At 50.2% G+C, this 27,739-nt stretch overlaps 1 protein-coding gene across 1 annotated transcript; it reads left to right on the forward strand.

Annotated features, from left to right (window-relative positions):
- Positions 1-611: 611 nt before the first annotated feature.
- SUPT5H (SPT5 homolog, DSIF elongation factor subunit) lies at positions 612-27,247 on the forward strand. The gene is made up of 30 exons (XM_082863600.1): positions 612-664; positions 936-1,013; positions 5,869-6,034; positions 9,584-9,649; positions 10,190-10,201; positions 10,722-10,791; positions 10,888-10,956; positions 11,066-11,131; positions 11,417-11,447; positions 12,165-12,233; positions 15,684-15,935; positions 17,131-17,220; positions 17,329-17,399; positions 18,976-19,081; positions 19,313-19,406; positions 19,495-19,631; positions 20,062-20,217; positions 20,317-20,463; positions 21,329-21,475; positions 21,562-21,687; positions 22,568-22,652; positions 22,973-23,092; positions 23,177-23,279; positions 23,363-23,490; positions 23,582-23,687; positions 24,141-24,299; positions 24,421-24,589; positions 24,705-24,908; positions 26,688-26,783; positions 26,872-27,247. Exons 2-30 carry the CDS (start codon positions 939-941, stop codon positions 27,013-27,015), a joined length of 3,264 nt encoding a protein of 1,087 aa, XP_082719726.1. The 5' UTR covers positions 612-664; positions 936-938; the 3' UTR covers positions 27,016-27,247.
- The last annotated feature ends 492 nt before the right edge of the window (positions 27,248-27,739 follow it).

The following is a 27,739-nucleotide window of genomic DNA, read 5'->3' on the forward strand; positions in this document are numbered from 1 at the left end:
ACCTGGAAAGCTTTTTTTTTTTTGCGGTAAGCGGGCCTCTCACTGTTGTGGCCTCTCCCATTGCGGAGCACAGGCTCCGGATGCGCAGACTCAGCGGCCATGCCCCAAGGACCCAGCCGCTCCACGGCATGTGGGATCTTCCCGGACCGGGGCACGAACCCGTATCCCCTGCATCGGCAGGCGGATTCTCAACCACTGCGCCACCAGGGAAGTCCCTACATAGTTTATTTTTGAGCTTTGGTTACCTTGTATACAAAGTAGGGGTATCTACCTCCTAGGAATGTTTCAGAGGCTGTGAGATAAAGTCTGATTTATTTGCAAATTTGTTATTATTTGCTAATCTCATGCTTCCTCACGGCTTGGCACACCACGTTAGTGATCTGGACTAAATTCAAGCAAGCACTTATTTCTGGCTAGAAAAGGCCGATCCCAGGGTGTTATAACACTCCGATTTGACCATCCCAAGATGTCAGCTCCACGCTCTACTTTAAGACATCTCTGCCACTCTCAAGATGGCGTCCTGGAAGTGCGTCACCGGGGATGAGCCCCAGAAATCTCGCGTTAGGCGGGGCCAAGTAGTAGGTTCTCGCGAGAGTCACGTCAGTCTCAGCCAGGCGTCGTGTGAACAGCAGCTGGTGCCGAAGGTGGAGGTGGCACCTGAACGGTGAGCGGTTGGGTTGGAGGCCGTGGTGGCAGGCCCGGGAGTCGCCGGGGGCCAAGGAGGTGTAGAGACCAGATTAGGGGACTCGGGAGGTATAGCGGGTGGCCTGTGTCGGGGGGTGGTCCCATTTTGGGATCACGGTTGCAGGATCAAGGCTGCCGGAAGTGCGCTGAGGGGTTTTTCTTCTCCCCGGGAACCCGAGGGGAAACTGAGGCTCGGGGTGGGGCTCGGAACTGGGGGAAGCGCTGAGGCCGCCGTCTTTTCCTGCGAACAGAAGATGTCGGACAGCGAAGACAGCAACTTCTCCGAGGAGGAGGACAGCGAGCGCAGCAGTGACGGCGAGGAGGCCGAGGTCTGTGGCTGGGACGCTGGGGGAGGCGTTGCGCCTGGGGACAGGACCAGGGCAGAACGGCCCATGTGGAAGCTTAGCGGGGATCAGAAGGATCTCTGGCCTCTGGGAGCTTCCAGGTTGTCGGGAGAGATAGGGAAGTAGGCAAGCCCAAGTCAAGCAGAGGCTCAGGTGCTGGAGACCCGGGATGTTCCAGGTCCAGTGAAGTAACAAGTGATGTGTTTGAAGGACTTGGCATATAGTAAGAACTCACTATTAGTTTTTATATTTAGGTGTGCTCAGTCATTCCAGAAATATACTTCTAGCGTCTACTACATGCTAGACGCACTTCTTTACCCTTGGGCTACGCCAGTAAACAAAACAGATTTTTAGAATCTTTCTTTGCTCTGGTGAGGGTAAACAAATGTAACTGAGAAGTAAATCATTTAGTGAGCTAGAAGGCACTCTGGAGAAAAGTAGAGTAGAGAAGGGGAATAGGGAGTGCTGGTTGCACTTTGGGTAGGGTGATCATGGTGAGTCTGGGAGGGTGACATTTGGAAAAAGATTTGTGAGGTGAGTGAGTGAGTCATGTCATGTGGAAGAAGGGTGTTCCAGTAATGGGGAACTGCAAGTGCAAAGTTGGGAGCATGTCTGTGGTGTGCAGAAAGTGACAAGAAGTTCAGTTTGGCTGGATCAGAGTGAGTGCAACATAGAAGTAACAGGAGCCAGATCTTGTCGAATCTTAAAGGCTGTGGTGAGGAATTTGTCCTTAACTGAGTGAGATGAAGCCATGAGAAGGTTTTGAGCAAAGGAAGCATGTGATCTAATATTTTGAAAGGATCACTTTAGCTTCAACCCAAAGGGGTCGTTGAATGTCACTGTTTTAGGAACCAAATAAACATTTCCTGGGACATAGCTGATTTCAGATATTATTTTATTAGCTATTAGCCTGTTTTATTTATTTCTCATTTACTCGTTTGTTGAACAGGTGAATGTTTGAGCATCTATTGCTATGTTCCAGACACTTCCTAGGCATTGGAGAGAGTGGAGCAAGGCAAATTTCTGCCTTCACAGAGTTTACACTTAGTAGGCAACAACTACAGACAAACAAAGAGATGGCAGTATGATTATAGAAACGTTAACTTATTGCTTAAGTTAGTTGCCAACACTTATAGAAATTTCATGTAAAAATCAAGCTCTCTTGCTTTTCTGGGACAATGGGAGGAGCCAGCAATCTGAGTGACACCCCAGCCCTTTTCTCAAGAAGTGGCACCGCTTCTTTAAAGTTAGGAATTTTCTCCAGTTCCCGGGATATATTAATTGCCATTTGTCATCATGCAGATTTAAGAAAAGGAAAGATTTCATAAACCTGTGTTCTGGAAAACATCAGGTAGGTGAAGAGTGCCATAGGTTTCCCTTGAGCTGCCCTACTTATTTACGTTTCCTGTTTGCCCTCTGCAGGCATTTGATTGTCAATCCTTGTTGCGTCCTTTGGGGAGTCCTCAGCTTGCCATGGTGGGAATGGGACAAGAGGGAAGATGACACGAAGGGCCTTTACTTGAAGCTGTCTCACTGAGTCCTTGGTCTCTGACTCATGGCTTCAAGACACTTTGCTTGTGGTTAAAGCCTGATGGTAATGAGACCCTCATGAGCTCTCTGTCTTGAGGTGGAGGTAGTTTTATAAGCAGATGGTTACTCCAGGGGATGCTGAGGACGGACTGTGTAAGAGCACGTTCAAGCCCTGAGGTAACATAGAGATAGTAGTGAGAGCTATCTCCTCAGAGGATGCGGAGCCAGGTTTGGAAAGAAGACTGTTGGGACTGAGCCAGGGGGATGATGACCAGGTTCCTAGAAGTCAGGCTGTGGTTCTCTTGTAGTGTGAGTTGTTAAAGTAAGGGACGTTGTGGGCTAGTTAGGATTCTGTATTAAGCAAATAGAATTGACCCTTGAACACGATGGATTTGAACTGCTCGGGTCCACTTATATGTGGATTTTTGACTACACAGAGGGTTGAAGCCCTTGACCTCCATGTTATTCAAGGGTCAGCCTTATTTTTTTAAAGTCATTTTCTGTTCCCAGCCCCAGGCTGGGTGGTGTGTTAGGGACCCAGCAATGCCTGAGCTAGCATGGGCCTTTCACTTAGGGAGCTAGCTCTTGGTGGTCAGGGCTGTGATGGAGGAAGCCCAGAGAGTTGTGAGCCCAGAGAATGTGCCTGACTTTCCCTGGTGGGGAGAGGGCAGGCATCACTTCCTGGGCATCACTTCCTGGAAGAGAGGGTATTTTTTTTTTTTTGGATAATTTTATTCTTTTATTAATCTTTGATATATATATGTATTTATTAATAAAATTCAGAGTTGCTATATGGAGAAATAGCTTTGTACCAATATTGTTTTTGTATGTGTTTATCAATAATGTATGAGATTGCCTCATATGCTCCTTTTCCTTTATTCTCTTGCAGGCAGTAGATGTAGTTATCAGTTGTTTTTAAAATTTCTAGGCAGCCAAAGGACTAACTAGTATCACTTAAATAAAGAAGGCAAATTGTCCCAAAGTAGGAACAATTTACCTTCATTATGGAACATAAAGTCCTCATATGAAGGGGGAAGAATTTCATAGCTAAAAGCTTTCAACTACAGAAGATTTATGAGTAACTATGTATGTTGTTTCCAAGTGGACTCTCTATAATTAATGTCTAGGGGTTATCTTTGGTATAAAATGGATTTTTATTTTTTAAATATTATTAGATAATACACAAAAGAATATATTTAATTGTATGTAAGTTATGAGAAATAATAAAAAGGAGAGGGTATTTTGATTGAAGTATGAACAAGAGGCAGACGAGAAAGGCTTTTTATGCTGAGGACTGGCATGGATGATGGACAGTGCTATGAGAGCATGCTGCAAGTGGTTCAGTTTGGCTCAAACCTAACATTTAGGAGGGGGAGCCCAGCGAGGCGGATGAGAGGGAGAGGCAGAGGGCACAGTGTGCACTCCCAGACCAGGCTGCTAGGGAGCTGGTTCTTTACCTGAGGGCAGTGGGGAGCCGTGGCTGTGTTTTAAGCAGGGCACCAAATGATCAGATTCGTGTTTTTTTGTTTTGGTTTGGTTTTGTTTGTTTTTGTTTTTTGGCCGCATGGTGCGCGTGTGGGATCTTAGTTCCCTGACCAGGGATTGAACCCATTCCCCCTGCAGAAGTGTGGAGTCTTAACCACTGGACCGCCAAGGGAGTCCCCCAGATTCGTGTTTTGGGTCATAGTTTCCCAAGACTGTAGGATGTTTTCCAGGTGGGGAGTAATGAGAAGTGCTTTTAGGTGGAATAAGAATAAGACCTGAAGCCACATTGACTCATTTAGTGAGAAAGTTATTTTCTTTTTAGTTGTACACCCTATCTTTAAATTGGGTCATGGAGAAAGTTTCACTTTAGTGCTACTGTGTCTTGAACACCTTTCTGAAATTTGCTAGTCTCTGTGTTTGGCAGGGAGAACAGGCCTTAGACTTAGCCTGCAGCAGGCAACAATATCATGTTGGGACTTAGTAACATTACTTTTCTTTTATCTTTATGGTTACTTTCTGTCTATAACTAGCTAACCTTTAAAGAGTTTTAACTTCTGAAACATTTCAAAACAAAAAAGTTTGCCTCAGAAGTAAAAATTTTAGTGAATTTAAAGAAAATATTAGATAAATGGGTTGTACCGATGTGGACATGGCAAAAAGTCATGAAGTTAATGAGCGAAAGGTTGAAGTTTGGGGAACACTGTTTTGTGTGGGTCATTTCCTTTTGTGGTTTGTATGAAAAAGAGGGATTGGAGGCCAAGAGACAAGAAAGGAAGCTGGGGCAAGGATTCAGATTTAGAGGGCAATGTTCTAGCCTAGGCTAGGGGCTGTGCAGATGGGGAATAAGGGATGGATTGAAGAGACGATGCTCAAAAAGCAGAAAGGTCAAGAATTTGGTGCCTGATGGGAGCTAGAGGAGGCAAGCACAGGTCTAGGGGAAGACACAGAGGCCAGTTTGGGGTGTGGTGGTTGTGAAGGGCTCAGAGGACATCTGAGGAAGGTATCCAGGAGGCTGCTGGCACAGGAGGGTCTCTAGTTCTGGAAAAAAGTAGGGGACTGGAGACCGATGGGATGTCATCTACAGAGACAGTAAGTGAGATCGTGGAAGGTAAAATGGCCAGGAAGAGGGTGCATGGAGGGAGAAGGAAAGTGGGCCCTTGGTTGAACCCTGGTGATTGAAGCCAGTATTTGAGAGGTGAGCACAGTAAAGGGAGCCTGCAGAGGAGCAGGCGGAGAGGTTGGAGAAAAGCCGGGAGAGTGCGATGTGGCAGACACCAAGGGAAGAGCGTTTCCCTGCATAAAGAGTGGTCGGTAAAAAAAAAAAAAAAAAAAAAAAGAGTGGTCGGTGGTGTGAGAGGTCTTATAGGTAAGGACCAAAGAATGTCCATAGAATAGCTGTGAGAGGCGGTCAGTGGCCTTGGCAGCAGTGTGGACTGGAAACAGACGTGGGAGTCATCACAGAGATGTCCACCACAGCCAAGGGAGTGGATGAGATGGCCCAGGGGAGTTGTAGCATGGAGAGAGACAAGAGCCAAGGACCAAACCTAGTGGAGTGATAACATTTAAAGGCTCGGTGGAGGCTAGCAAGGAGATCTAGTTTGGGGGGGGGGTCAGCTCCCAGATATTGGTTGGGTGGATGGCGGTGCTATCACTGAGATAGGATGGCTACCAGGGAGGCCTGGCCAGGGTGGAAGGACATGTATGCAGAGCAGAGGGGGCTGTGATCGTCCAGGCAGAGCTGAGGTCAGATTTAGGGGTGGAGAGCATGGTGTCTGGATTTGGGGGTTTCAGTACACTGGTGCCCCAACCCTACCTGACTCTGCAGGTAGAGGAGGAGCGGCGGAGTGCAGCAGGTAGTGAGAAGGAGGAAGAGCCTGAGGAAGAAGAGGAGGAGGAAGAGGAGGAGGAATATGATGAGGAAGAGGAGGAGGAAGATGATGACCGGCCCCCCAAGAAACCCCGCCACGGCGGCTTCATTCTGGATGAGGCTGGTATGTGACAGGGCTGGCGAGTGCTGAGCAGAGGCTGGACTTCCACCTTCAGTTCTATTTCTCCAATGTACTTTTTAAACATTTTCTTTTGGTAAATGTCAAACACGCAATCGTAGGGTAGTTCACGGAGCCCCCGTGTGCCATCACGCAGCATCGGTAGTGAACAGCTCAGTGCTGCACCTGTTTTGCTTATTCCCGCTCACTCCCACCCACCACTGGATGATGTTGAAGCCAATCCCAAATACACAATTTAACCCCAAAATATTTCATATGTGTTCCTATAAGATAGATCCTTTTCAAACCCAGTTATAATGCCATTATCCTCCTTTAAAAAACTACTAATCGTGAAAAGCTCAGATGACCTAGAAGTAGGCAGCTGGACAGGGTAGTGGAGGCTGACAGATGCAGGTCCCTTCTGGTCTCGCTCTGCTCTTTTCTCCACGTGGCCCTGGGCAAGTTGCTGCCTGTCTGTCTGAGCCTCTTTTCCCCCTTGTACAGGGGGACAGGCAGTTCTGCCGACTTCAGCAGGGATATTTTGGGAATTTGGGGGACTGTGCGTGTAAAGCACGTCAAGCTGATGGCAGCCCAAAGTATAATGCCCAGCCTGCAGATATAACATAGATAGTTTAGGTTAAATGAGTTAATTCTTGTAAGGAAAGTTTTCTGAACATTTGGCAAGTACTCTGTAAGTTTTAGCTGCTCTCATCATCATCATCATCACTGTTGAAATATCTGTTTTTTTCCAATGGCTGCACATTGTTCCATTCTGTGATGTGCTTTATTGAACCAGTGTCTTGTGGGACATTGATGTTGTTTGTAGTTTTCAGTAGTATAAGCAGCACTGCCTTGAGCATCTTCATATAACATTTAGACTCACATATGCAAGTTATTACCTAGATCAGGCATTCTTAATCTTTTTTGTACCGTGACCCCTTTTGGAGTCTGGTGAAACCTATGGAAGTGTGATTCCCTGACCCTTCTCAGAATCATGTTCTGAAATGCATTTAAAAAAATACACAGGATTCCAAAGAAAACAATTATATTGAAATACAGTATCTAAATATTAAGAGAACATTGTGATGTATGTGCTTCTTTTTTAGCACATTGAAATAACAAGATTTAGTGGAGGATCTGTTAAGAATCTAATTTTGAAGTAACACTGATTGTGAGTAATATTTTAAGATATTTATAGCTGTACTGTGCTATGAAAATTATCAGATTTCACGGCTAACACTACTGTGGTTTGTTGCCATTGTGCATAATTGATGTAAATACTAAATTTCACTTAGAGATTAGTGAAAATGAAGATGTAGTTTTTTCAACTAACACAGACGTGGCAGATTTTTTACATGGTAAATCCCTATAAGTCAAATTGCTGGACAAATGGGATGCATTTTTATTTTTTTATTTTTTTGCGGTACGCAGGCCTCTCACTGTAGTGGCCTCTCCCGTTGCGGAGCACAGGCTCCGGACGCGCAGGCTCAGTGGCCATGGCTCACGGGCCCAGCCGCTCTGCAGCATGTGGGATCCTCCCGGACCGGGGCATGAACCCGTGTCCCCTGCATCGGCAGGCGGACTCTCAACCACTGCGCCACCAGGGAAGCCCGATGCATATGTTTTTAAAGCTTTTTGATATCTTTGGCCAAATATCAGCTCCTGAAAATGTTGCTACTTGATACTCCCACCATCCATACATGAGAATGCTTGTTTCCCACACGCAGGTAAAGAGGAGCGACTTGAAACACCACCCTTCATTTTCTTGGGACCTTCTTACCTGAGAGGAAACCAGGGAACAGAGGGGCAGGAGATGCTCTAGGTGTTCCTGGTTCTCAGAGAGCTTCGGCCCTTTTCTGAAAGGCTGAGAGGGAGGGAGTCCTTGCTTAGAGAGAAAGTCTTAGACAGCAGATGGGCTCAGATCAAGAGAACGGATAACATGCCATGTGACAAAGATGTGGGCCACTAGGGACACCTACTTGGTGGTGGTGGGAGTGACATTCAGCACTGCCTGTGGTGATGCCCATTAACATCTACCACATCAGGACCCTAGATCCAGCAATTCCCTTTTAGGGATCACCCCACAGGTACATAAGGATACAAGAACAAAGACACTTGCTGCGATCCTGTTTGCGGTTGCAAATGTTTGGTGATCTAAATGTCCATCGATGATAAGGGCCTGGTATAATGAACTATAGGACAGATAATAAGGCGTGTGCTGCTATGGAAGAACTCCAAGCTACTAGTATTGCTTTAAAAAAGAGGGTGGGACAGAACAGTGTGTTAAAAAGTTGTGTGGAAGGGGACTTCCTTGGTGGCACAGTGGTTAAGAATCCACCTGCCAATGCAGGGGACACGGGTTTGAGTCCCGGTCCGGGAAGATCCCACATGCCGTGGATTAACTAAGCCCATGCGCCACAACTACTGAGCCTGCGTTCTAGAGCCCGCGAGCCACAACAACTGAGCCCGCGAGCCACAACTACTGAGCCCGCATGCCACAACTCCTGAAGCCTGCGTGCCTAGAGCCCGTGCTCCACAACAAGAGAAGCCACCGCAGTAAGAAGCACGCAACCACAATGAAGAGTAGCCCCCGCTCACCACAGCTAGAGAAAGCCCGCGTGCAGCAACAAAGACCCAATGCAGCTATAAATAAATAAATAATAAATAAGTTTATAGGAAAAAAAATTGTGTGAAGGGAAAATAGTGGTGGGGGATTTATATGCATTTCTTGTATAAGGTCAGATTACCTCTAGACTAGAAGCTGGTCACACAGTTGCATCTGAGAAAGGGGATTGAAAGGGGTTAGAAATGGGAGGGAGACTCACTGTACACTTACATCCTCTGTACACTTTGGATTTTTTCGTTGTGTGTTGTTTCAGTTTTTAGTGTAATATTCAATACATACAAGAGTATATGTTATGTAGTGGAGAGGTTAAGCGCATGGATCCTGGAGCCAGACTGCCTCTCAGGTATCAGCTGAGAGTCTTTAGGCAAGTTAGGTGACCTCTCTGGGTTTCAGAGCCCTTACTGTAAAATTAGAACAATGGTGGTACCTCCCTTAGGGTTGCCAGGATGATTCAATGAGGAATTTGAATTTGGGAAGTACTCAGAGGAGGGCAGGGCACACAGTACGCTCTCAATAAGGGTTGGCTGTTACAAATGTCAGCGAATAATAATAAAACCAACAAACCACAAATCCTATCTTTAAAAAAACAAATAAAAAAAACTATATACCAATTTTCCCTTCCCTTGATAGTTGGGAGGGAACTTTTCTGCTTGCTTATTTTTATCTTATTTTTAAAACGGATCTGTGGATGGTAGGGGGAGGGATGACTTCTAGAGTCAGGCGGATCTGCACGTTAGACCTGACCCTGCTGCTTGAGGCAGTTCTGAGTCTTTGGGTGAGAGCCTCACCTGTCCGAGCCTCAGTGTCCTGACCTGTGAGGTGGGGATTTGTAGTGCCTGTTGCCCAGAGGAGATGTTTCCTGGGAGCTGTTGTCATGAGGTCATCTTTTCCCTGGATGCCCCCCTGATCACCTGGCGTTCCCGTTCCAGATGTGGACGATGAGTATGAGGATGAGGACCAGTGGGAGGATGGAGCAGAGGACATCCTGGAGAAAGGTGTGTGTGGGCCCCACCTCTGGGAGACTACTGGGGGTGTGGCCGAGAGGGCCTTGAGAGCCCACCCCCACCCCCATGCCCGGAGCCACCCCAACCCACACCCTCCTCACCTTGCTTCTTTCTGTCGTTGCCAGAGAGGCCAGCTCCGCACCCTTTTCCTTTTAGGCCCATGAGTTGGGGGGATGGGGGCTGTGGGGAGAGGACTCTGGGCTCCTAGGGCCCCAGTGAATCCCTTCTGGGGGCTGTGGGGGTGGGACAGGCTCTATCCCAAGATACCCCCCACTTCCTGGGCCAGTGCCACCCCTTCCCTGTTATTTTCCGTTCTGTGCGCCTCATACATTTCGGCTTCTCCCCCCACCACCTGGTGCCTGGCCTTTACTTTTGATTTTCAACCTTCTTGTGTCCCTCCCTTCCCCTTCCCCCAACCCATTGGTTGATTTCGCTGCTATAATTTGGCTCATACTTTGTCTGCCCTCGCCCACCACCACCACCACCACTACCACCACCACCACCACCACCACCTCCTCTTCCTCCAAGTAGAAGAGATTGAAGGTAAGAACCTGAAAAGTGTGCTTCCCCGACCCTCCCCCCATATCCTGACATCTCCTCCTTCCTGCCTGTGGCACCCTCCCTCACCCCTGACCCCTCCCTGGCCCCGGGGGCTCTGACTCATGTAGGGTCCAGAGGCAGGGGGTCTGGGGCCAGGTCTCCAGCAGTTGTTGGCCTGGGAAAGCGTGTATGTGTTTATGTGTGCGTGTGAGTGTGAGCATTGCCGGTAGCAGGGTGAAGGGGTGGGGGGGCTGGGATGGAGTTCAGGATGTGCTTAGGCAGTGGCGATGAGATGGGGAACAGCTGGATGTCCCCAACTGCTGGGCCCCATCCCCAAGGAGGACACTGAGAAGCAGGATGTTGAGTAGGCCAGAATAGGAAGGTGAAGGTTAGGGGTTTCCTCAGTGAGGCATCTGTTGCCCCAGGACCCACCTCTGACCCCCTTAACCCCCATCGCTTTCTCCAGGCCCCTGCTTGCTCTTCATCTCCCCTTACTCACCCCATCTGCCCATTTTTTTTGCAGCCTCCAATATCGACAATGTTGTCTTGGATGAAGACCGTTCCGGGGCTCGCCGCCTACAAAACCTCTGGAGGTAAGCAGTGAGGGGAAAGGGAGGTTTGGGGGCAGGTCAGCCCACCCTCCTCTCCTCAACCTTCAATTCTTGTTTACTTTCCCCCTCACACCCCAGGGACCAGCGAGAAGAAGAACTGGGCGAGTATTACATGAAGAAATACGCAAAGTCATCTGTGGGAGAGACGTAAGGGTGTGGGCTGGGCTGATGGGAGGCTGGGAGCAGGTGGTTCCTTTCCGAGAAGGGTCAGGGGTCTGACAGACCCCTTCCTTCCTGACGGCCCTTCTCTCTCCAGGGTGTATGGAGGATCCGATGAGCTCTCGGATGACATCACCCAGCAGCAGCTGCTCCCGGGAGTCAAGTAAGGGGGTGGGACAGGAGGGCCGAGGTGGGAATTTTTACTGGGGTGATGTGCCCACACGGCTCACTCCCTGAAATAAATCAGGTCACAGTGTCACACAGAGTGGTGGATGGTGGGAAAAGAGGGGAAGGGCAGATTGGCACTCTTCTCCTGTCTGCTTATGGATGGAAGGATGCAGAAGGGAGAGGATGTGGAGGGAGAGGAAGAAGGATGGGTGTGGTGATTTGTATGTTTCATGATCAGGAGACAGTTTCACTAAAAGGCTTCCTTTTCCTCTCCTGTCAGGGATCCCAATCTGTGGACTGTCAAATGTAAGGTATGTGCTCTGGCCTCATGGCTTGGGGGAGGCAGGGGAATGGGAGAGGCGGCCTCGTTGGGGGGAACTCTCCTTCTGTCTTTCCTGGGTCTTCTCGATCTGTCACTCTCTTCCTTCTGTCTGCCTCTACATCCGTCTCTCTCCCCCCACCCTCCTCCTCCCCTCCCCTCTCCCTCCCTCACTCAGTGTCTCCTCCCTGTTTTTCTTGCTGTCCATTACTCTTGCTCTGTAATCTCTCCATCTCTCTTGCTCCTCCCTCTCTCCTACTTTATCTTTTTTTTGGCCACACCACGTGGCTTGCAGGATCTTAGTTCCTCAACCAGGGATCGAACCCAGGCCCCTGACAGTGAGAGTGCCAAGTCCAACCACTGGACCGCCAGGGAATTTTTTGCTTGATGATTCTTTCTTTCTTTTTTTCATTGAGGTATAATTGGCTTACAATATTATGTAAATTTCAGGTGCACAACATAGTGATTCACAATATTTTAAAGATACTCCATTTATAGTTATTAGAAAATATTGGCTATGTCCCCTGTGTTGTACAATATATCCTTAAAGCTTTATTTTATTTTATACATAGTAGTTTGTACCTCTTAATCCCCTACCCTTATCTTGCCCTCCCCTGACTCTGTCTTTCTTGCTGCTGTCTCCTGCCCCCTTTTCTATGTCCTGTTCTCCATCTTGTCATTTCTCTTAAGTCTGCCTTTCTTCTTCCAGATTGGGGAGGAACGGGCCACAGCCATTTCCTTGATGCGCAAGTTCATTGCCTACCAGTTCACAGACACGGTAAGTCGGGTAGGCAAGCAGCTTGTGGGTGAGAGACAGGTAAAGCCCAGAGTGAGGGACAGTACAGGTTCAGGGGTACCAGATACCCCTTGCACTGAGCAGCACTGCCTGGTAGGTGAGCTGCTTCAGCTATAAAATGACCACTTTCTGGATCAAAGTGTTCTTCATGCCTTATAGAGGTACTGTCTTCATTCTCTCTGCATTTCTGGCAGGATTTCCCAGCCTCTGCACCCCTCTGGAAGTCAACCATCTAGCTCCCTGAGCCTTTTCTGCCTGAGAACGAGTTCTGCCTGTTCACCAACCCTGGTGGGCAGCTGTCACCCTCTTACTGTTTGGTTGCGAGTCCCACCATAGGGCAGTGTGGCTAAGTGCATCACAGAACAGGCCTTTGGGGAGGAGAATTCCTTCCTTCTCTCTTTCACTCAGTTATCAAAATCCATTGAGCCCCTCCTCTGGGCTGGTCCCGGCATTGGGAGATGCTGAGGATACAGCTGTGACCATGCCAGAGCTGGTCCCTGCCCCTTAAGGGCTCATTCACACACAACACACAAAACATGAAGTAATGCCGGCTGCGTGCAAGGCAGCAGATGCTGCATTAAGGGCACAGATTTTTCTTTAGACTCCTTGGTTTTGAATCCTGCCCCTGCTGCTTCCTCACTGTGTGACCTCTATCAAGCCGCTTCCCCTCGTTGCGCCCCTTGCTTGCCCCTCAGCATCGTTAGGATTAAGTATATTTGAATATGTCCAATCCTTAGCCGGGACTTGTTCTGCAGCTTGTGTTCAGTAAGTGTAATTGTTATCATAGGCGTAATTGTTAGTTTTGGAACCAGGACGTGCTGGTTGGTAACTTTCTCACTGAATATGATTTGTGTTAGGCTGAGTGCATAGCTCTTACCTGACAAAACAGTGGGTGTGTGTCAGTGGGACCAAGTGGACAGTTGCAGGATTTGCAAATCATGATTTTGAATGTGCTCAAACTTCTACCCTATGCCCTGGGCAAGATTCTAGTGACCCCATTTGAGATGGGACTGAAGTGGTACATGTATATCATGAAAGCCAAAATCTCTCCATACCCAAGTCCCATTTTTCAGAAGTAATTACTGTTGGTTTGTGTGTCTTTCCAGACTGTCTTCTCTGCATATTGAAAAATAGGTATTTAAAAAAAATAAAATGGTATTATATACGTATCATTCTGCAGAGAGCCTTTTGTCAATACCATAGTCATCTTTCCATGACAGTAAACATAAGGTGGTTTCCATTTTTCACTATCACAGCGAATACGGAAACAAACTAGGTGCTTTTTAAAAAATTGAAATATAATTCACGTACTGTATGAAAACATGTTGCTGGATTTGGTCTTCTACTATTTCATTACAGATTTTTGCATCTATATTTATAAGGGATGTTGGTCTGTAGTTTTCTTATGATGTCTTTGTCTGGTTTTGGTATCAGGGTAATAATGGATTCATAGGATTAATTGGGAATGTTCCCCCGTCTTCTATTTTTTGGAAGAATTTGTGAAGGAGTGATACTAATTTTTTAGATGTTTGGTAGATTTCACCAGTGAAGCCGTCTAATCCTGGGCTTTGGGTGTGTGTGTGTGTCTGTGAGAGAGAGAGAGAGTGTGTGTGTGTGTGTGTGTGTGTGTGTGTGTGTGTTTTGCTTATTAATTCAATATTTTTACCTCTTATAGGTCTATTTACATTTTCTATTTCTTTTTGAGTCAGTTGTAGTAATTTATGTCTTTCTACAAAACATTCATTTCCTTTAGGTTATCTAATTTATTGTCATGCAGTTATTCATAGTATGCCTTAAAATTCTGTAAGTTTGGTTGGTAGTAATGTCCTTTCTTTCATTCCTGATTTTGGTAATTTGAGTTTTTTCTTTTTTTTCTTGGTCAGTCTGGCTAAAGGTTTGTCAAATTTGTTGATCTTTTCAAAGAACCAACTTTTGGTTTTGATGGTCTTCTCTATTGTTTTTCTAACCTCTATTTTACTTATTTCCACTCTGATCTTTATTATTTCTTCCTTCTGCTTGCTTTGGGATTAATTTCCTCTTTCTCTTCTAGTTTCTTAAGGTGGAAGTTTAGGTTATTGATTTGAAAAAAAATTTTTTTTCAGTTGGTGTTTACAGCTGTAAATTTATCTCTAAGCACGGCTTTTTCTGCATCCCATAAATTTAGTATGTTGTGTTTTTGTTTTCATCATCTCAAAATATTTTAAAATTTCCCTTACGATTTCTTCTTTGACCCACTGGTTACTTAGAAGTGTGTTCCGCATATTTGTGAACCTTGTGAATTTCCTTTGATTTCTGACTTCATTCTGTGTGGTTGAAGAATATATTATACTTCATATGATTTCAATCCTTTTACATTTGAGACCTGTGTTGTGGCCTAACATATGGTTTATCCTGGAGAGTGTTCAGTGTGCCCCTGAGAATTCCACTGCTGTTTGGCGACTGTTCTAGCTATAGATGTCTGTTAGGTCTTGTTGGTTTGTAGAGTTGCTCAAGTGTTCTGTTTTCTTGTTGATCTTCTGTCTAATTGTTCTGTCCAATGTCGAAGGTGGGGTATTGTAGTCGCCAGTTATTATTGGTGAATTACCAATTTCTCTCTTCCTTACTGTTGGGTTTTGCTTCCTATATTTTGAGGCTCTGTTGTTAGGTTCATATATATTTATAATTCTTACATCTTCTTGATGGATTGAACTTTTTATCATTATTAAATGTCCTCTGTCTCTGGTAACAATTTTTGTCTTTAAGTCTGCTCTGCTGTTAGTATAGTCACTCCAGCTCTCTTTGGTTCTAGTTGCTTTTTCCACAGAACATATGTTGGATATCTTTCTGTGTCACTACATATAGATCCATCTCATTGTTTTTTTTCAGTACTACATTGTATTTCATGGTACAGGCAGACCTCGGAGTTACTGGTTCCAGACCCTCACAATAAAGTGACTATCATAGTAAAGCAAGTCACATGAATTTTTTTGTTCCCCACTGTATGCAACACTTATGTTTACACTATACTGTATTCTATTAAGTGTGTCATAGCATTATGTCTAAAAAAAACAATGTACAGACCTTAACTAAAAAGTAATTGCTGTTGGGAAAACGGCACCGATAGACTTGCTCCCTGCAGGGCTGTCACAAACCTTCAGCTGTAAAAAACACAATAGCTACATAGTGCTATAAGGCCAAAGAGCAGTAAAACGAGTTATGTCTGTATGGTTATTCCATAACTTAACAAGTCCTTCTTTGGGGGCATTTAAAAATTTCCAGTCTTGTTTGTTTTCTATGCTAAATGGCTCTGCAGTGAATGTCCCTGTGTGGGGGTCATTGCACAAACGTGTTTCTGTGGGATAAATTCCTAGAAGAGAGACTGCTGAGGTGGCGGTCATTACTGGTACCAGCAGTCGTGTCTCACTGTCTCTTTTCACTGGCTCGGCCCTCCAGCCCCTGCAGATTAAGTCGGTAGTGGCACCAGAGCATGTGAAGGGCTACATCTACGTGGAGGCCTACAAGCAGACCCATGTGAAGCAGGCCATCGAGGGCGTGGGCAACCTGCGGCTTGGCTACTGGAACCAGCAGATGGTGCCCATCAAGGAGATGACAGATGTGCTCAAAGTGGTGAAGGAGGTGGCCAACCTGAAACCAAAATCCTGGGTCCGCCTCAAGCGGGGCATCTATAAGGACGACATTGCTCAGGTGTCTGGGGCTGGGCTGGGCTGGGGTGGCCGAGGAGGCCAGGGCCCTCCGTTCTGTCCTCCCCTCCTTTCTCTTTGTCCTTTCCAGCCCCCTGACTAGTGCAGAGAGCAGAACCCCACAAGGATCAGGTGAAGCAGAGGCTGGACTTTGTTGCGAGCACACAGGAAACGGATAACCATCTTCTGTGCACATTCTATGCGTGTTGAGTAAAGATCTGAAGGTGGTGAGGGAGTGAGCCACGCGGAGTTCTCGGGGAAGGGGTGTGGCAGAAGGCAGCCCATGAGCTAGGACCGTCACTGGCAGAAGCAGAGTGAATGAGGGTGAGAGTGGCAGGAGATGAGTTCAGGAAGGCAACGGGACCTGTGACTCATCCTAGAGCTTTGGCTTTTACTGGAGTCAGATGGGAGGGTTCTAAGGGATACAGTGTGGCTTGGATTTTGATAGGATTACGCTGCTGACTGCATTGGGACTAGACCACTGGTTCTCAAGCAGGGGTACCCCCAGGGGACCTTGCACAATGAATGGAGACATTTCTGGTTGTTTCACCTGGGGAGGGAGTTGAGTCTGATATCTAGGGGCTAGAAGCCAGGGGTGCTGCTAACATCTGTCAAGGCGCGGGACGGCCACCACGACAAAGGCTTACCCAGATGAGAAACTCTGCAATAGACTGGATGGGCCACGGGAGCAGGGAGACCAGTGAGGAGACTGCTGCCACAGCCTAGGTGGCAGGTGATGGTAGGACAGGACTGAGGCTGCAGTAGTAGAGGAGGGGGGAGAGGTCAGAATTTTTGAAGGCAGAGCTGACAGTTTTGCTACCAGGTTGGATATGGGTGTAAGAGAAAAAAAGGAGTGAAGAATGCCTCCCACATTGTGTGCCTGAGAAGAAGGAAGGATGGAGAGGGACAAGATGGGGAGAGGAGTGGGTTTGGGACAATCAGGAGGTTAGTTGCAGTTACGCTGGGTGTGCGGGACCTTCTAGACATCCAGGTGGAGATGTCAGGATGGCAGTGGATACTCAGTTTCAGAATGGAGGGAAGACAGGCTAGAGAGTGAATTTGGGGGACTTGTCAGCAGTTTCATTTCTTCCCCATCACCCTCTGTCCCTTGCCCTTCCTGGCATCTCCTTTCCCTTTCTGTGTCCGGGGTCAGGAGGGGAGGGCTGGGCCCCTGCTGACCACCTGTCTGGCCTTCTCAGGTGGATTACGTGGAGCCCAGCCAAAACACCATCTCCCTAAAGATGATCCCGCGCATCGACTATGACCGCATCAAGGCCCGAATGAGCTTGGTATCATGGGGATGTGCTGCCAGTGGGGAGAGGGGGTGCTTGATACCCCTGCTGGTGGCCAAGCCCTCGTCCCTCACCCTTCCTACTCATGCCCCTTTTCCTACACAGAAAGACTGGTTTGCCAAAAGGAAGAAGTTTAAGCGGCCTCCACAGAGGCTATTTGATGCAGAAAAGATCAGGTGAGTGTCCTTGGGCTGGGCCAGGCCGGATGCCCAGAGCTGTGGTGTAGGATATGCCTTCGCAGGTTCCCCCACAGGGCTGGGCTCCCGGAGCCATCCGTGGTTTGTGAGTGGTTAACTTGGCAGTATAGCCTTAGCCATGTTATTTAACATCCTTGTGCCTTGGTTTCCTCTGCTGCAAAGATTATAATAGTAACCCCCACTTCCTAGGATTGTATTGAGACTCAAATGATTTAATATGTGTGTGTACCCAGAACAACACTTGACACCTAGTAAGTGTGATTAATGGTATCACATATTGCAATGAGATTTATCGACACATCAGGCTTTATAAAGTCTCTTACCCTCATCTCCTGATGCCTGGACACCTCAGTTGTGGGTACAGAGCCCCTTCCACTCAGGGTGTCTCCCTCCCCCTCCCCGCTGGATAGAGCATTGGAGCAGCCCAGGGTTTCCAGTATTCCAGGGCTGCCGGGGGCTCCAGCGGGAGGGCAGGAGAGGAGGAGTTGGAGAAACAAGAGCCAGTGACACTTTTCCTCTGGTCCTGTTCCGGAAACACATCATGAGCAGCCAGTTTTTCATTCTCTTAAAGGCTGAACTGTAGAATGAGCCTTTTGATTTGCCAGCCTGGGCTAATACCTCCAGGCCAGGCCAGATTAATACTTCACATGCCTGAATTGGACTCATTTACACCAGTGGTCTCCACCCATCTGGACATCCCCTGCTGAGCACAAACTAGAGTGACCCTTCCCTGCCCCCCAGTAGCCGGTCTGACGCAGTGCCCAGACATGCGCAGCTGAGCAGTCTCGCCTCTTGCCAAATGTAGCGTGGGAATGAGAAGATGATTGAGCAGTTGGCAGGAGGAGCTCAGCCTGCTCCCTAGCGCTCCGTTTTTGAGAGCGGGGCAGGCTTTCCCTCCCCACTCTAGAAGCATGGGCAGGAGCTAAGGTCCCCCTGTCCCACATGCAGGGCCATTAGAGGTAAGCACAGGCTTGGGAGTCCCACCGCCCTGCATTTGAATCTTGACTCTCAGACTCAAGGGCTCGGCCATGTTGGCCATGTGGTGTGCCCTCCCTGAGCCTCCTTCTCTCATTTCCCTGGAAACAAGGCTCATATTACTGATGTCATGGGCTTTGGGGAGGAATCGGTGAGGTCATATGTGTCCGTGAGTGTTAACTGTTAGCAGTGTCTGATACTTTGTCTAGCTAGTACTCACCGAGTGCCTGCTGTGTGCCAGGCCCTGTTATAGGGGAAATAGTGAATAAAAGATGCTAAGTCCCCCCCTTCTGGAGCTGCCATTCTAGTTAGGAAGATGGGTCAAACTTGCTGTAGTGGAAAATAAAGCAGGGACGGGGGGCAGCAGGGTGCAAGAAGGTGGGTGCTGTGCGCCCTTCTGTTGAGGCGGGGCCTTCGGGCTTTGTGAGAGGTCACTCTCGCCAAGCGGTGTGTGTTTTGGGAGGGGATGGCTCAGGCATCCTGTGCCCTTTTCCCCCTTTGCCAGCAGAGGAGACTGAGGTACAGCAAGATTCTCCTCTTAACCTCCACTTCCAATGTTCTCTCCCCCACAAACTCCCAGGTCCCTGGGGGGTGATGTTGCCTCTGATGGTGACTTCCTCATCTTCGAGGGGAACCGTTACAGCCGGAAGGGCTTTCTGTTCAAGAGCTTTGCCATGTCTGCTGTGGTGAGGGTCCCAGAGGGGGTCGTGCTAATGGTGGTGGGAAGCGGGGAGGCCAAGCTTTCTCCCTCCTGCAGTCCAGGCCCCAGAACAGTGGGTTATCTGGGCTTGTCTTGGATCCTCAAGTTAGGAGTATCCCCAGGGGATTAATCTCACCATCTCTCCAGTCCGCTCAGCCGGGCTGTGACACTGACTTTCATCCACTTCCTTCTCTTCCTCTTGTCTCTTGGGGCTCAGATCACGGAGGGTGTGAAGCCCACACTCTCTGAGCTGGAGAAATTTGAGGACCAGCCAGAGGGCATCGACCTCGAGGTGGTGACTGAAAGCACAGGTATTTGGTCCTGGTCAGTAACCCAGGCCAAGGAGGGGGCGGCCCATGGTGAGCAGCCCTCAAGTTAGCCCTGTGCCTCCCCCCACAGGGAAGGAGCGGGAACACAACTTCCAACCTGGGGACAACGTGGAGGTGTGTGAGGGTGAGCTCATCAACCTGCAGGGCAAGATCCTCAGCGTGGATGGCAACAAGATCACCATAATGCCCAAGCACGAGGACCTCAAGGTGGGTACCATGCTGCCCGTATGTACGTGGTGGGTTGAGGGCATGACGAAACCATGGAGTAATCTTGAGGTCACTGGTTTTAGTTTGCTTAGGGGTGGTTGTGTCTGAGGCTTGTCTAGGCCCAGCATGGTGTGTCTGGGGTGAGGCTGTCTCCAGGTGGGTCTGAGGAGGTGTCTAGTCTGGTGTCATATGTCTTGGGGACAGGCTGTCTCTGTGCGGGGTAAAGGGTTGTCCAGGCTGATATCCTGAGTCTCCGGGGCAGGCTGAGGTTGGTCCAGGTGGCCTGGGGTAGTCTGTGGTTGGGGGTGAGCCTGGAGTGGGTTTTGGCCAGGGTCTTTCTGAGACCACGAGTGGAATCTGAAGATGGGGAGACAGATGGGTTGTGGTGACTTCCCCTGACTTGCTTGTTGTCCTCACACCCGATCCCTAGGACATGCTGGAGTTCCCGGCCCAGGAACTTCGGAAGTACTTCAAGATGGGGGACCACGTGAAGGTGATTGCCGGCCGGTTCGAGGGCGACACAGGCCTCATTGTGCGGGTGGAGGAGAACTTCGTCATCCTCTTCTCTGACCTCACCATGCACGAGGTAGCTAGTGGAGGGCTGGGAGTGGGGTGAATGTGCCGGGAGGAGACCGAGGCCGATGAGCCACGTGGACCCTGCTTCACCCTTTCCCGTCTCCCACAGCTGAAGGTGCTCCCCCGGGACCTGCAGCTCTGCTCGGAGACGGCATCAGGTGTGGATGTCGGGGGCCAGCATGAATGGGGGGAGCTGGTGCAGCTGGACCCCCAGACCGTGGGTGTCATCGTGCGACTGGAGCGGGAGACCTTCCAGGTGTGTGTGCTGCACGCAGAGGCAGGCTTACTCTAGGGGCTTCCTCTCCCTCCAGCTCCTCATCCTGGGAGGTGGCCGCGCATGGTGGCTAAGATCCCAGACTGCTCAGGGTTGCATACCTGGCTCTGTCACCCATGGCCAGCTGTGTGATATCAGGCAAGTGCGTGTCATTAACCCTCTCGGTGCCTCAGTATCACACCCTGTAAAAAGAAGATAGCAGCAGCATATACTTCGTTAGTTGTGACTGAATCCGTGACATCAGATACGTACCCAGGCATTCGGTGCTTTGTCAAGGGCTGGGTGCTGCTGGTGCCTTCCTCCCCTTCACCGTGCATGTGGGAGCCACAGAGCGTAAATGCTTAGGACCCTGGGCTCTGGATTCACATCTCAGCTTTGTTGCTCTGTGCTGTATGACCCTGGGCTAGTAACTTGCCCTCTTTGGGCCTGAGATTTCCCCTCTATAAAATGGGAATTGTGACAGCATCCATCTCAGAGGGAAATTTTGAGGCCTCAGTGAAATCTTGTGTGAAGAATTTAGCATGGGTCTGGCACAGAGTGATGGGTAGACATTAGCTGTTATGTTAACATCTATTCCTCTGCTCATCTCTCAGGTCCCTGATGCTCAGTTGGAATGGAGGCTCCTCCCAGAGGGTGTTTTGGAATATGACTGGGGACATTTTCGGTTGACCCAGTGCCTGGGGGGTGGTTCCCTGACATTACCTGCCCCAGAGTCAGGGAGTCTAGACGTCCTGCAGAGCTTGGGACAGTCTCCTACAGGAATAATCATCCCACTGTAGGGAAGCCCTGCTCCACCTCACCCCTTTCTACTCTCATCCCCTCAGTATCCCCTCCCCTCCCTCCGTAGGTGCTGAACATGTATGGGAAGGTGGTGACTGTCAGGCACCAGGCTGTGACCCGGAAGAAGGACAACCGCTTTGCCGTGGCCCTGGACTCAGAACAGAACAACATCCATGTGAAAGACATTGTCAAGGTCATTGATGGCCCCCACTCAGTGAGTATAAGCTCCTGCCCGTCTGTCACATCTGAAAGAGTTGGGGTGGGGCATGGCCACGAGAGTGACTGTCCTTCCCCATCCAGGGCCGGGAGGGCGAGATTCGCCATCTCTTCCGCAGCTTCGCCTTCCTGCATTGCAAGAAACTGGTAGAGAACGGGGGCATGTTTGTCTGCAAGACCCGCCATCTGGTGCTGGCAGGGGGCTCGAAGGTGAGACAGGCATGGTGGCACCCTGTCTGTTGGCCACCTGACTCGGCTCTCTGACCTACCCTGGCCCCAGGAGTGACAAGAATGGGCTTGTGGAGGATTAGGAGGGCAAGTGTCAGTGTCAGATCCTTGGCAAAGTATGGAAAAAAAGGGTTATTGGGATATTGAGCTATTTACCAAATAATTTGTTCATTCAGTTTTATTGTGCACCTGTTAGGTGCTTGACACTGGGGGTACAGCAGTGAACAAGACAGAAAAATCTCTGCCTTTCTAGCGCTGCTGCTCTGGAGATGAATAGATAAATAAATACATGCATAATACAATTGGGACTGATGGCAAGCACTATGAAGAAAAATAAAACGGGATAAGGAGACAGAGAATGATGGGCGCTGCTGCAGGTGGCATTTGAGCAGAGACCTGAAGGAAGGGTCAGAGAGCCACCTGAATGTCTCAGGGGAAAGCAGAGTTCCTGAGGTGGGATTTGTAGGGAAGTTGTACAGAACCAGGTATCAGAAAGGAAATCAAACCTGGGATCTGGGGAGCTGGGACCAGGAGATGGTTTTCTCAGGCCCTGCAGGTGGAATGCTGAATTCCCATGGCTTGCAGTTTCTGTGTCACTGGGGGTTTAAATTCCTGACTACCACATTTTAGTCTCCTTGCCCAAGGGAGGCCTGGGCCTCTTGATTGACAGGCCCACAATGGCATAGGGGTGACTGTTTTCCCAAAGGGAAATTGAGGCATTGTGACCAGAAGGAGGGAGGCAAGGCTGCTGGGCAGGTTCAATCAGGAACTGTTCCCAAATGGCAGAAGGCAGTGTGGTGCAGGGGCTGGGAGCCTGTCATCCAGGCCCTGCCTTCCTGTTCACTTCTTGCCCTTTCCCCAGCCGCGAGATGTGACCAACTTCACAGTAGGTGGCTTTGCCCCTATGAGCCCCCGGATCAGCAGCCCCATGCACCCCAGTGCTGGAGGTGAGGGGAATTTGGGGTGGGGATATGTCTGGGGGGTGGAAGAGAGAGGCTGTTCAGCCCACACTCACTGAGTGCTCTGGGCTGGCCCGACCATGATGGGGCTCACAGCCCAGGGGAGACCTGACCCCCTACCACAGTGCAGCTCAGGGTGGCTAGGGCTGTGATGGGAAAGCCCAGGGCTCTGGTGGTGGGCCCCCAGAGGAGCCTCCTAACCCAAGGGTGGAGGGAGTCAGGTGAAGAGGGGGCTGGAGGGTACCCTGACTGTGGGCACAGCACATGAGAGGATGGCCCCAGGGACTGGTGACAGTCTTCTTCCCCAGGTCAGCGTGGTGGCTTTGGCAGCCCGGGTGGCGGCAGCGGCGGCATGAGCAGGGGCCGGGGGCGGAGAGACAACGAGCTCATCGGCCAGACTGTGCGCATCTCCCAGGGGCCTTACAAAGGTGACCTGCAAGACTGTGTGGAGGCCTGGGGAGGGGCACGGTGAAGGAGAGCCCACCCAGCCTGACCTCCTGCCTCCCCACCAGGCTACATTGGCGTGGTAAAAGATGCCACGGAGTCCACAGCCCGCGTGGAGCTGCACTCCACCTGCCAGACCATCTCAGTGGACCGTCAGCGTCTCACCACAGTGTACGGGCCAGGGCAGGGCTGGGAGGGAGGTTGTTGGGTGGTGCAAGAGCCCTACTCACCCCACTTGTTCTCTGTGTCTACAGGGGCTCACGGCGCCCGGGCGGCATGACCTCGACCTATGGGCGGACACCCATGTATGGCTCCCAGACGCCAATGTACGGCTCTGGCTCCCGCACGCCCATGTACGGCTCTCAGACGCCTCTCCAGGATGGTGAGCACTCCCACGGGATGGGGATGAGGGGCAACGTGGGGGGATCTGGAGCCAGGACAGAACTGATGGACACACATCTCTCCCGTTCCAGGTAGTCGCACCCCGCATTATGGCTCTCAGACGCCCCTGCATGATGGCAGCCGCACTCCTGCCCAGAGTGGGGCCTGGGACCCCAACAATCCTAACACACCGTCACGGTGAGGGCCAGGAGCTTGGGGGCTGGGGTGGGGTTCCCTGAGCCACTGGGTGTGTGTGCCCATGTGCGTGAATGGTTCTGCTGTGTTTCTGTGTGATGGACTGGTCTGTGTGGTCCACCCTGTGTTCTCTGCTCAGCCCCAGGCTGGTTATGTGAAGGGGTAGGCAAGGCTGGGGCTGGGGGCAAAGTAATCTTTCCAGCTCCCATCGTAGTAGCATGCTGTGGTCAAGACCTGGGCTTGGAGACAAATTGTGTGATCTTGGTCATGTGACTTTGGGCAACCTCATCTCTATTTCCCAAGTCTCCTCACCTGTGAAATGGAGGCCTCTGGATGGGGCTGTTTGTGAGGATGAAGTTGCCTTGGTTTTGCCTGGTGTTCAGCGCTGTTCTGGAAGCATTTGCTATATCATTGCGATCACCACAGTCATTCTCAACAGACGTCTCTTCCCAACAGGGCTGAGGAAGAATATGAGTACGCGTTCGATGATGAGCCTACACCATCCCCACAGGCCTATGGGGGCACCCCCAATCCCCAAACACCTGGCTACCCAGACCCCTCGTCCCCGCAGGTCAACCCACAGTACAACCCGCAGACGCCAGGGACGCCAGCCATGTGAGTCCACTGGGGCTAGGCCTTATCAACCGCTGTCCAAACCCTCCCCACTGCCACCACCTCCTTCTCTCCCCTTCTAATGCCCCCAGCTAATGCCCCCCACCTCTCCTTGTCTCTGCAGGTACAACACAGACCAGTTCTCCCCCTATGCAGCCCCCTCCCCGCAAGGCTCCTACCAGCCCAGCCCCAGCCCCCAGAGCTACCACCAGGTGGCGCCAAGCCCAGCAGGCTATCAGAACACCCACTCCCCAGCCAGCTACCACCCCACCCCCTCGCCCATGGCCTATCAGGTACTGCTCACTTGGCACGCCCTTGAGGGTGGTGGGCTAGGATGGGCCTTGGGCCTATAGGGACAACCAGGCCAAATAACCTGTTCCCAATGACCCCATCCCTTTTTCCCTACAGGCCAGCCCCAGCCCAAGCCCTGTTGGCTATAGTCCGATGACACCTGGAGCTCCCTCCCCTGGTGGCTACAACCCACACACACCGGGCTCAGGCATTGAGCAGAACTCCAGCGACTGGGTGACCACTGACATCCAGGTGAAGGTGCGGGACACCTACCTGGATACACAAGTGGTGGGGCAGACAGGCGTCATCCGCAGTGTCACGGTAAGCGCCCAGGCTGGTGGGTGGGCGGGCATCCCTTCCTTTGGGGTCCCCAGTCTCTCTGGTTACTGTTTTTTGTCTTCTTTTTAACTGTCTATCCCCATTTTCCAGTACTCATTTATAGCTGGAAAAACAGATGTGGAAAGGTTTGGCATGTAAGCTCTACAGGCCAGGGACTTCTGCCTTTTGTGCTCATGGCTGGGCCCCCAACGGCCTGGGACAGTGACTGGCACCCAGGAGTGTGGTTACTTTTTGACATACTCTTCTAAGATCAGTTCAGTAACATGGACTAAGTGCTCCTCTGTGCCAGGCTTCGGCTTAGCGCCAGGCACCCACGCCCCCCCCCCCCCCGGGCGTTCCCAGCTCCAGCTCTGCTGGCCTCTCTCCATTCTTCTCAGTCACTGAATTCTCAGCAGCCTCAGGGCCTTTGCTTATTACTTTCCTCTGTCTAGAACTCTCTTCCTGCCATTCTTTGTCTAGTTAACTCCTACTCATCCTTCAAGAAAGCACTTGGGCTGTCTCAGATCTGTCTCTTATGGGTCCATGTAATTCTTTTTCATGTTATCTACCTGTTTAAAAGCTTAAAGTTTACCCTGGTGTGGTTCTTTGATTACCAAGCCTATATTTTCTTCCCAAGTAGCCCCAGTTCCTAGATGAGGGACTGACACCTTGTTGGCCCCTCAGTAAATATTAATTGAATTAATTAAACACCAGAGAGGAAGACAGCTCCAGGCCCTACCCTCACAGATTTCACATTCCAGTGGGGGAGACAGACACGTCTCCAGACAGTGACAGCCCAAGTGGCCAGAGCTGGGATATAGGAAGCCCAGAGGGCAAGGGGAGCTATGTGAACCCAGGGAGGCACCTTATCCAACTTTGGAAGGGATCAGGGATGGCTTCCGGCAGAAGGTGACATCTGCGCTGAGACCTGAAGAATGAACATGAGTAAGCCGAGAGAAATGGCTGGGGAAGGGGTTGAGTGTGTTCTAGATAGAGTGCACGTGCAAAGGCCTGGAGGTGAGGGAAAGCCTGGCACAAATTGGGGGGTTGAAGTCTCTTCATTGTGGCTGGAACATAAAGATTCAAGGGGGAAGGTGAGTGATGAGGCCAGAGGAGTGGCTGGAGCTGGTCACATGCCAGCCTGGGGAACTTGGATTGTGCCCTGAGGGCACTGGTAGGTGGTGGAGGAATCTAAGCAGGGGAGTGGTGGGATCAGATCCGTGGTTTGGAATCAATTCACTATGTTGCTCTGTCATAGTTGGATCGGGGCTGGGAGCCCAGAGGGAGGTCAGGCTGTACTACAGGGCTGTGGGGAGGAGAGGAAAGAGGGAGGTGGGAGAGACCCTCAGGAGGCTGAATGGACAGGCCTCAGAGCTGGAGGTTGTTGGTGAAGTTGCTGACTAAGACGAGGTCTAGAGCTCTGGCTGGTGCCGGGGACCATTGGGCCATCCTTGAGACGGAGACCCAGGATGAGAAGCGAGTGTGGGGAAGAAACTGAGGCCAGTTTGGGACACGATGAGTCAAGAGCCTGAGAAACAGTCTCCCTTTTGGCCTAAGTTAGCTTCATGCTGGAGCTTCCCTTGCTGATCTGATCACCCTGCCCCCATACACCACAGACCCCAGGCCTTGGAACCAGGCCCAGCCTTCACCCTTCCTGCCCCTGTGTCACTTTGGGAAAGTGACTTCTTAGAATAAGTCCTGATCCTATGTCCCTTGGGGGGGGGGCGTTATCAGTCCTGTGTTGGGAGCAGGCCAGGCTGACCAGGCTGTCCCCACCCCCAGGGAGGCATGTGCTCCGTATACCTGAAGGACAGCGAGAAGGTTGTCAGCATCTCCAGTGAGCACCTGGAGCCCATCACCCCGACCAAAAACAACAAGGTAAGGGAGGACAAAGGGATGTGGGGGCATTGGGCTGCTGCCAAGGACCGTGACCCCATGTGTCGTGTTGTCCCCGCCCCCCCCCCAGGTGAAGGTGATCCTGGGTGAGGATCGGGAAGCCACAGGTGTCCTGCTGAGCATTGATGGCGAGGATGGCATAGTCCGCATGGACCTTGATGAACAGCTCAAGATCCTCAACCTCCGCTTCCTGGGGAAGCTCCTGGAGGCCTGAGGCAGGCAGGGTGGACTTTGGCAGATGAATCTGGTAGATGGAGAGTGTCCCTCCTTCCTTTCCTGGCCCTTGGCTCTGACACAGGATCTGGGCCCTGGAGCAGGGCTAGCCGGGTTGATCAGGATTTCTTTTATTTTCCTTTCTGGGTTCCTGTCTCCCTCCCTGATATTCATGGGAATCAGAGTAGAGTCGACAGGGATAGTCCCCACCTTCCCCAGCTTTCTTTTGTGTTACGGTCTTTCAATAAAAAGCTGTTTGGTCAAAAGTCGTGTGTGTGTGTGTGTGTGTGTGTGTGTGTGTGTGTGTGTGTTCTGGTTTGTAAGTGGGGTCATTTGCAGACCCACTTACTTCCACGCTGTGTGGTCTTAGGCAAATAACAGTCCTACAAAAGCCTGTTTCCCCATCTAGAAAATGATACTCCCTACCCCAGAGGGCTGTTGAATGTTTAAGACATTGGAAAGAGATTATTAGAACAGAGCCTGCCATGTGATTGACAAAGTTATATCTTACTCATGCTCGAGTTAAGTGAAAATCAGTGAGTATCCCTCAGGAAGCCTAAATCGCTCCTTTGGTGCAGGTTACAGCATTTGATAGTTTTTTCTCTTGAGCCCACATAGCAGTGACACCAGAACTGCTGTAGCTTGTGTAAGGGCATGGGGATGGGGAGCAGTGTGGAGAGTGGGCTTAGTACTTGACCTTTCTTCACTTTCCTCATTTGATATTC

The sequence above is a fragment of the Leucopleurus acutus genome, assembly GCF_964270905.1.
Source record: "Leucopleurus acutus genome assembly, chromosome: 20".
Classification (NCBI taxonomy): domain Eukaryota; kingdom Metazoa; phylum Chordata; class Mammalia; order Artiodactyla; family Delphinidae; genus Leucopleurus; species Leucopleurus acutus.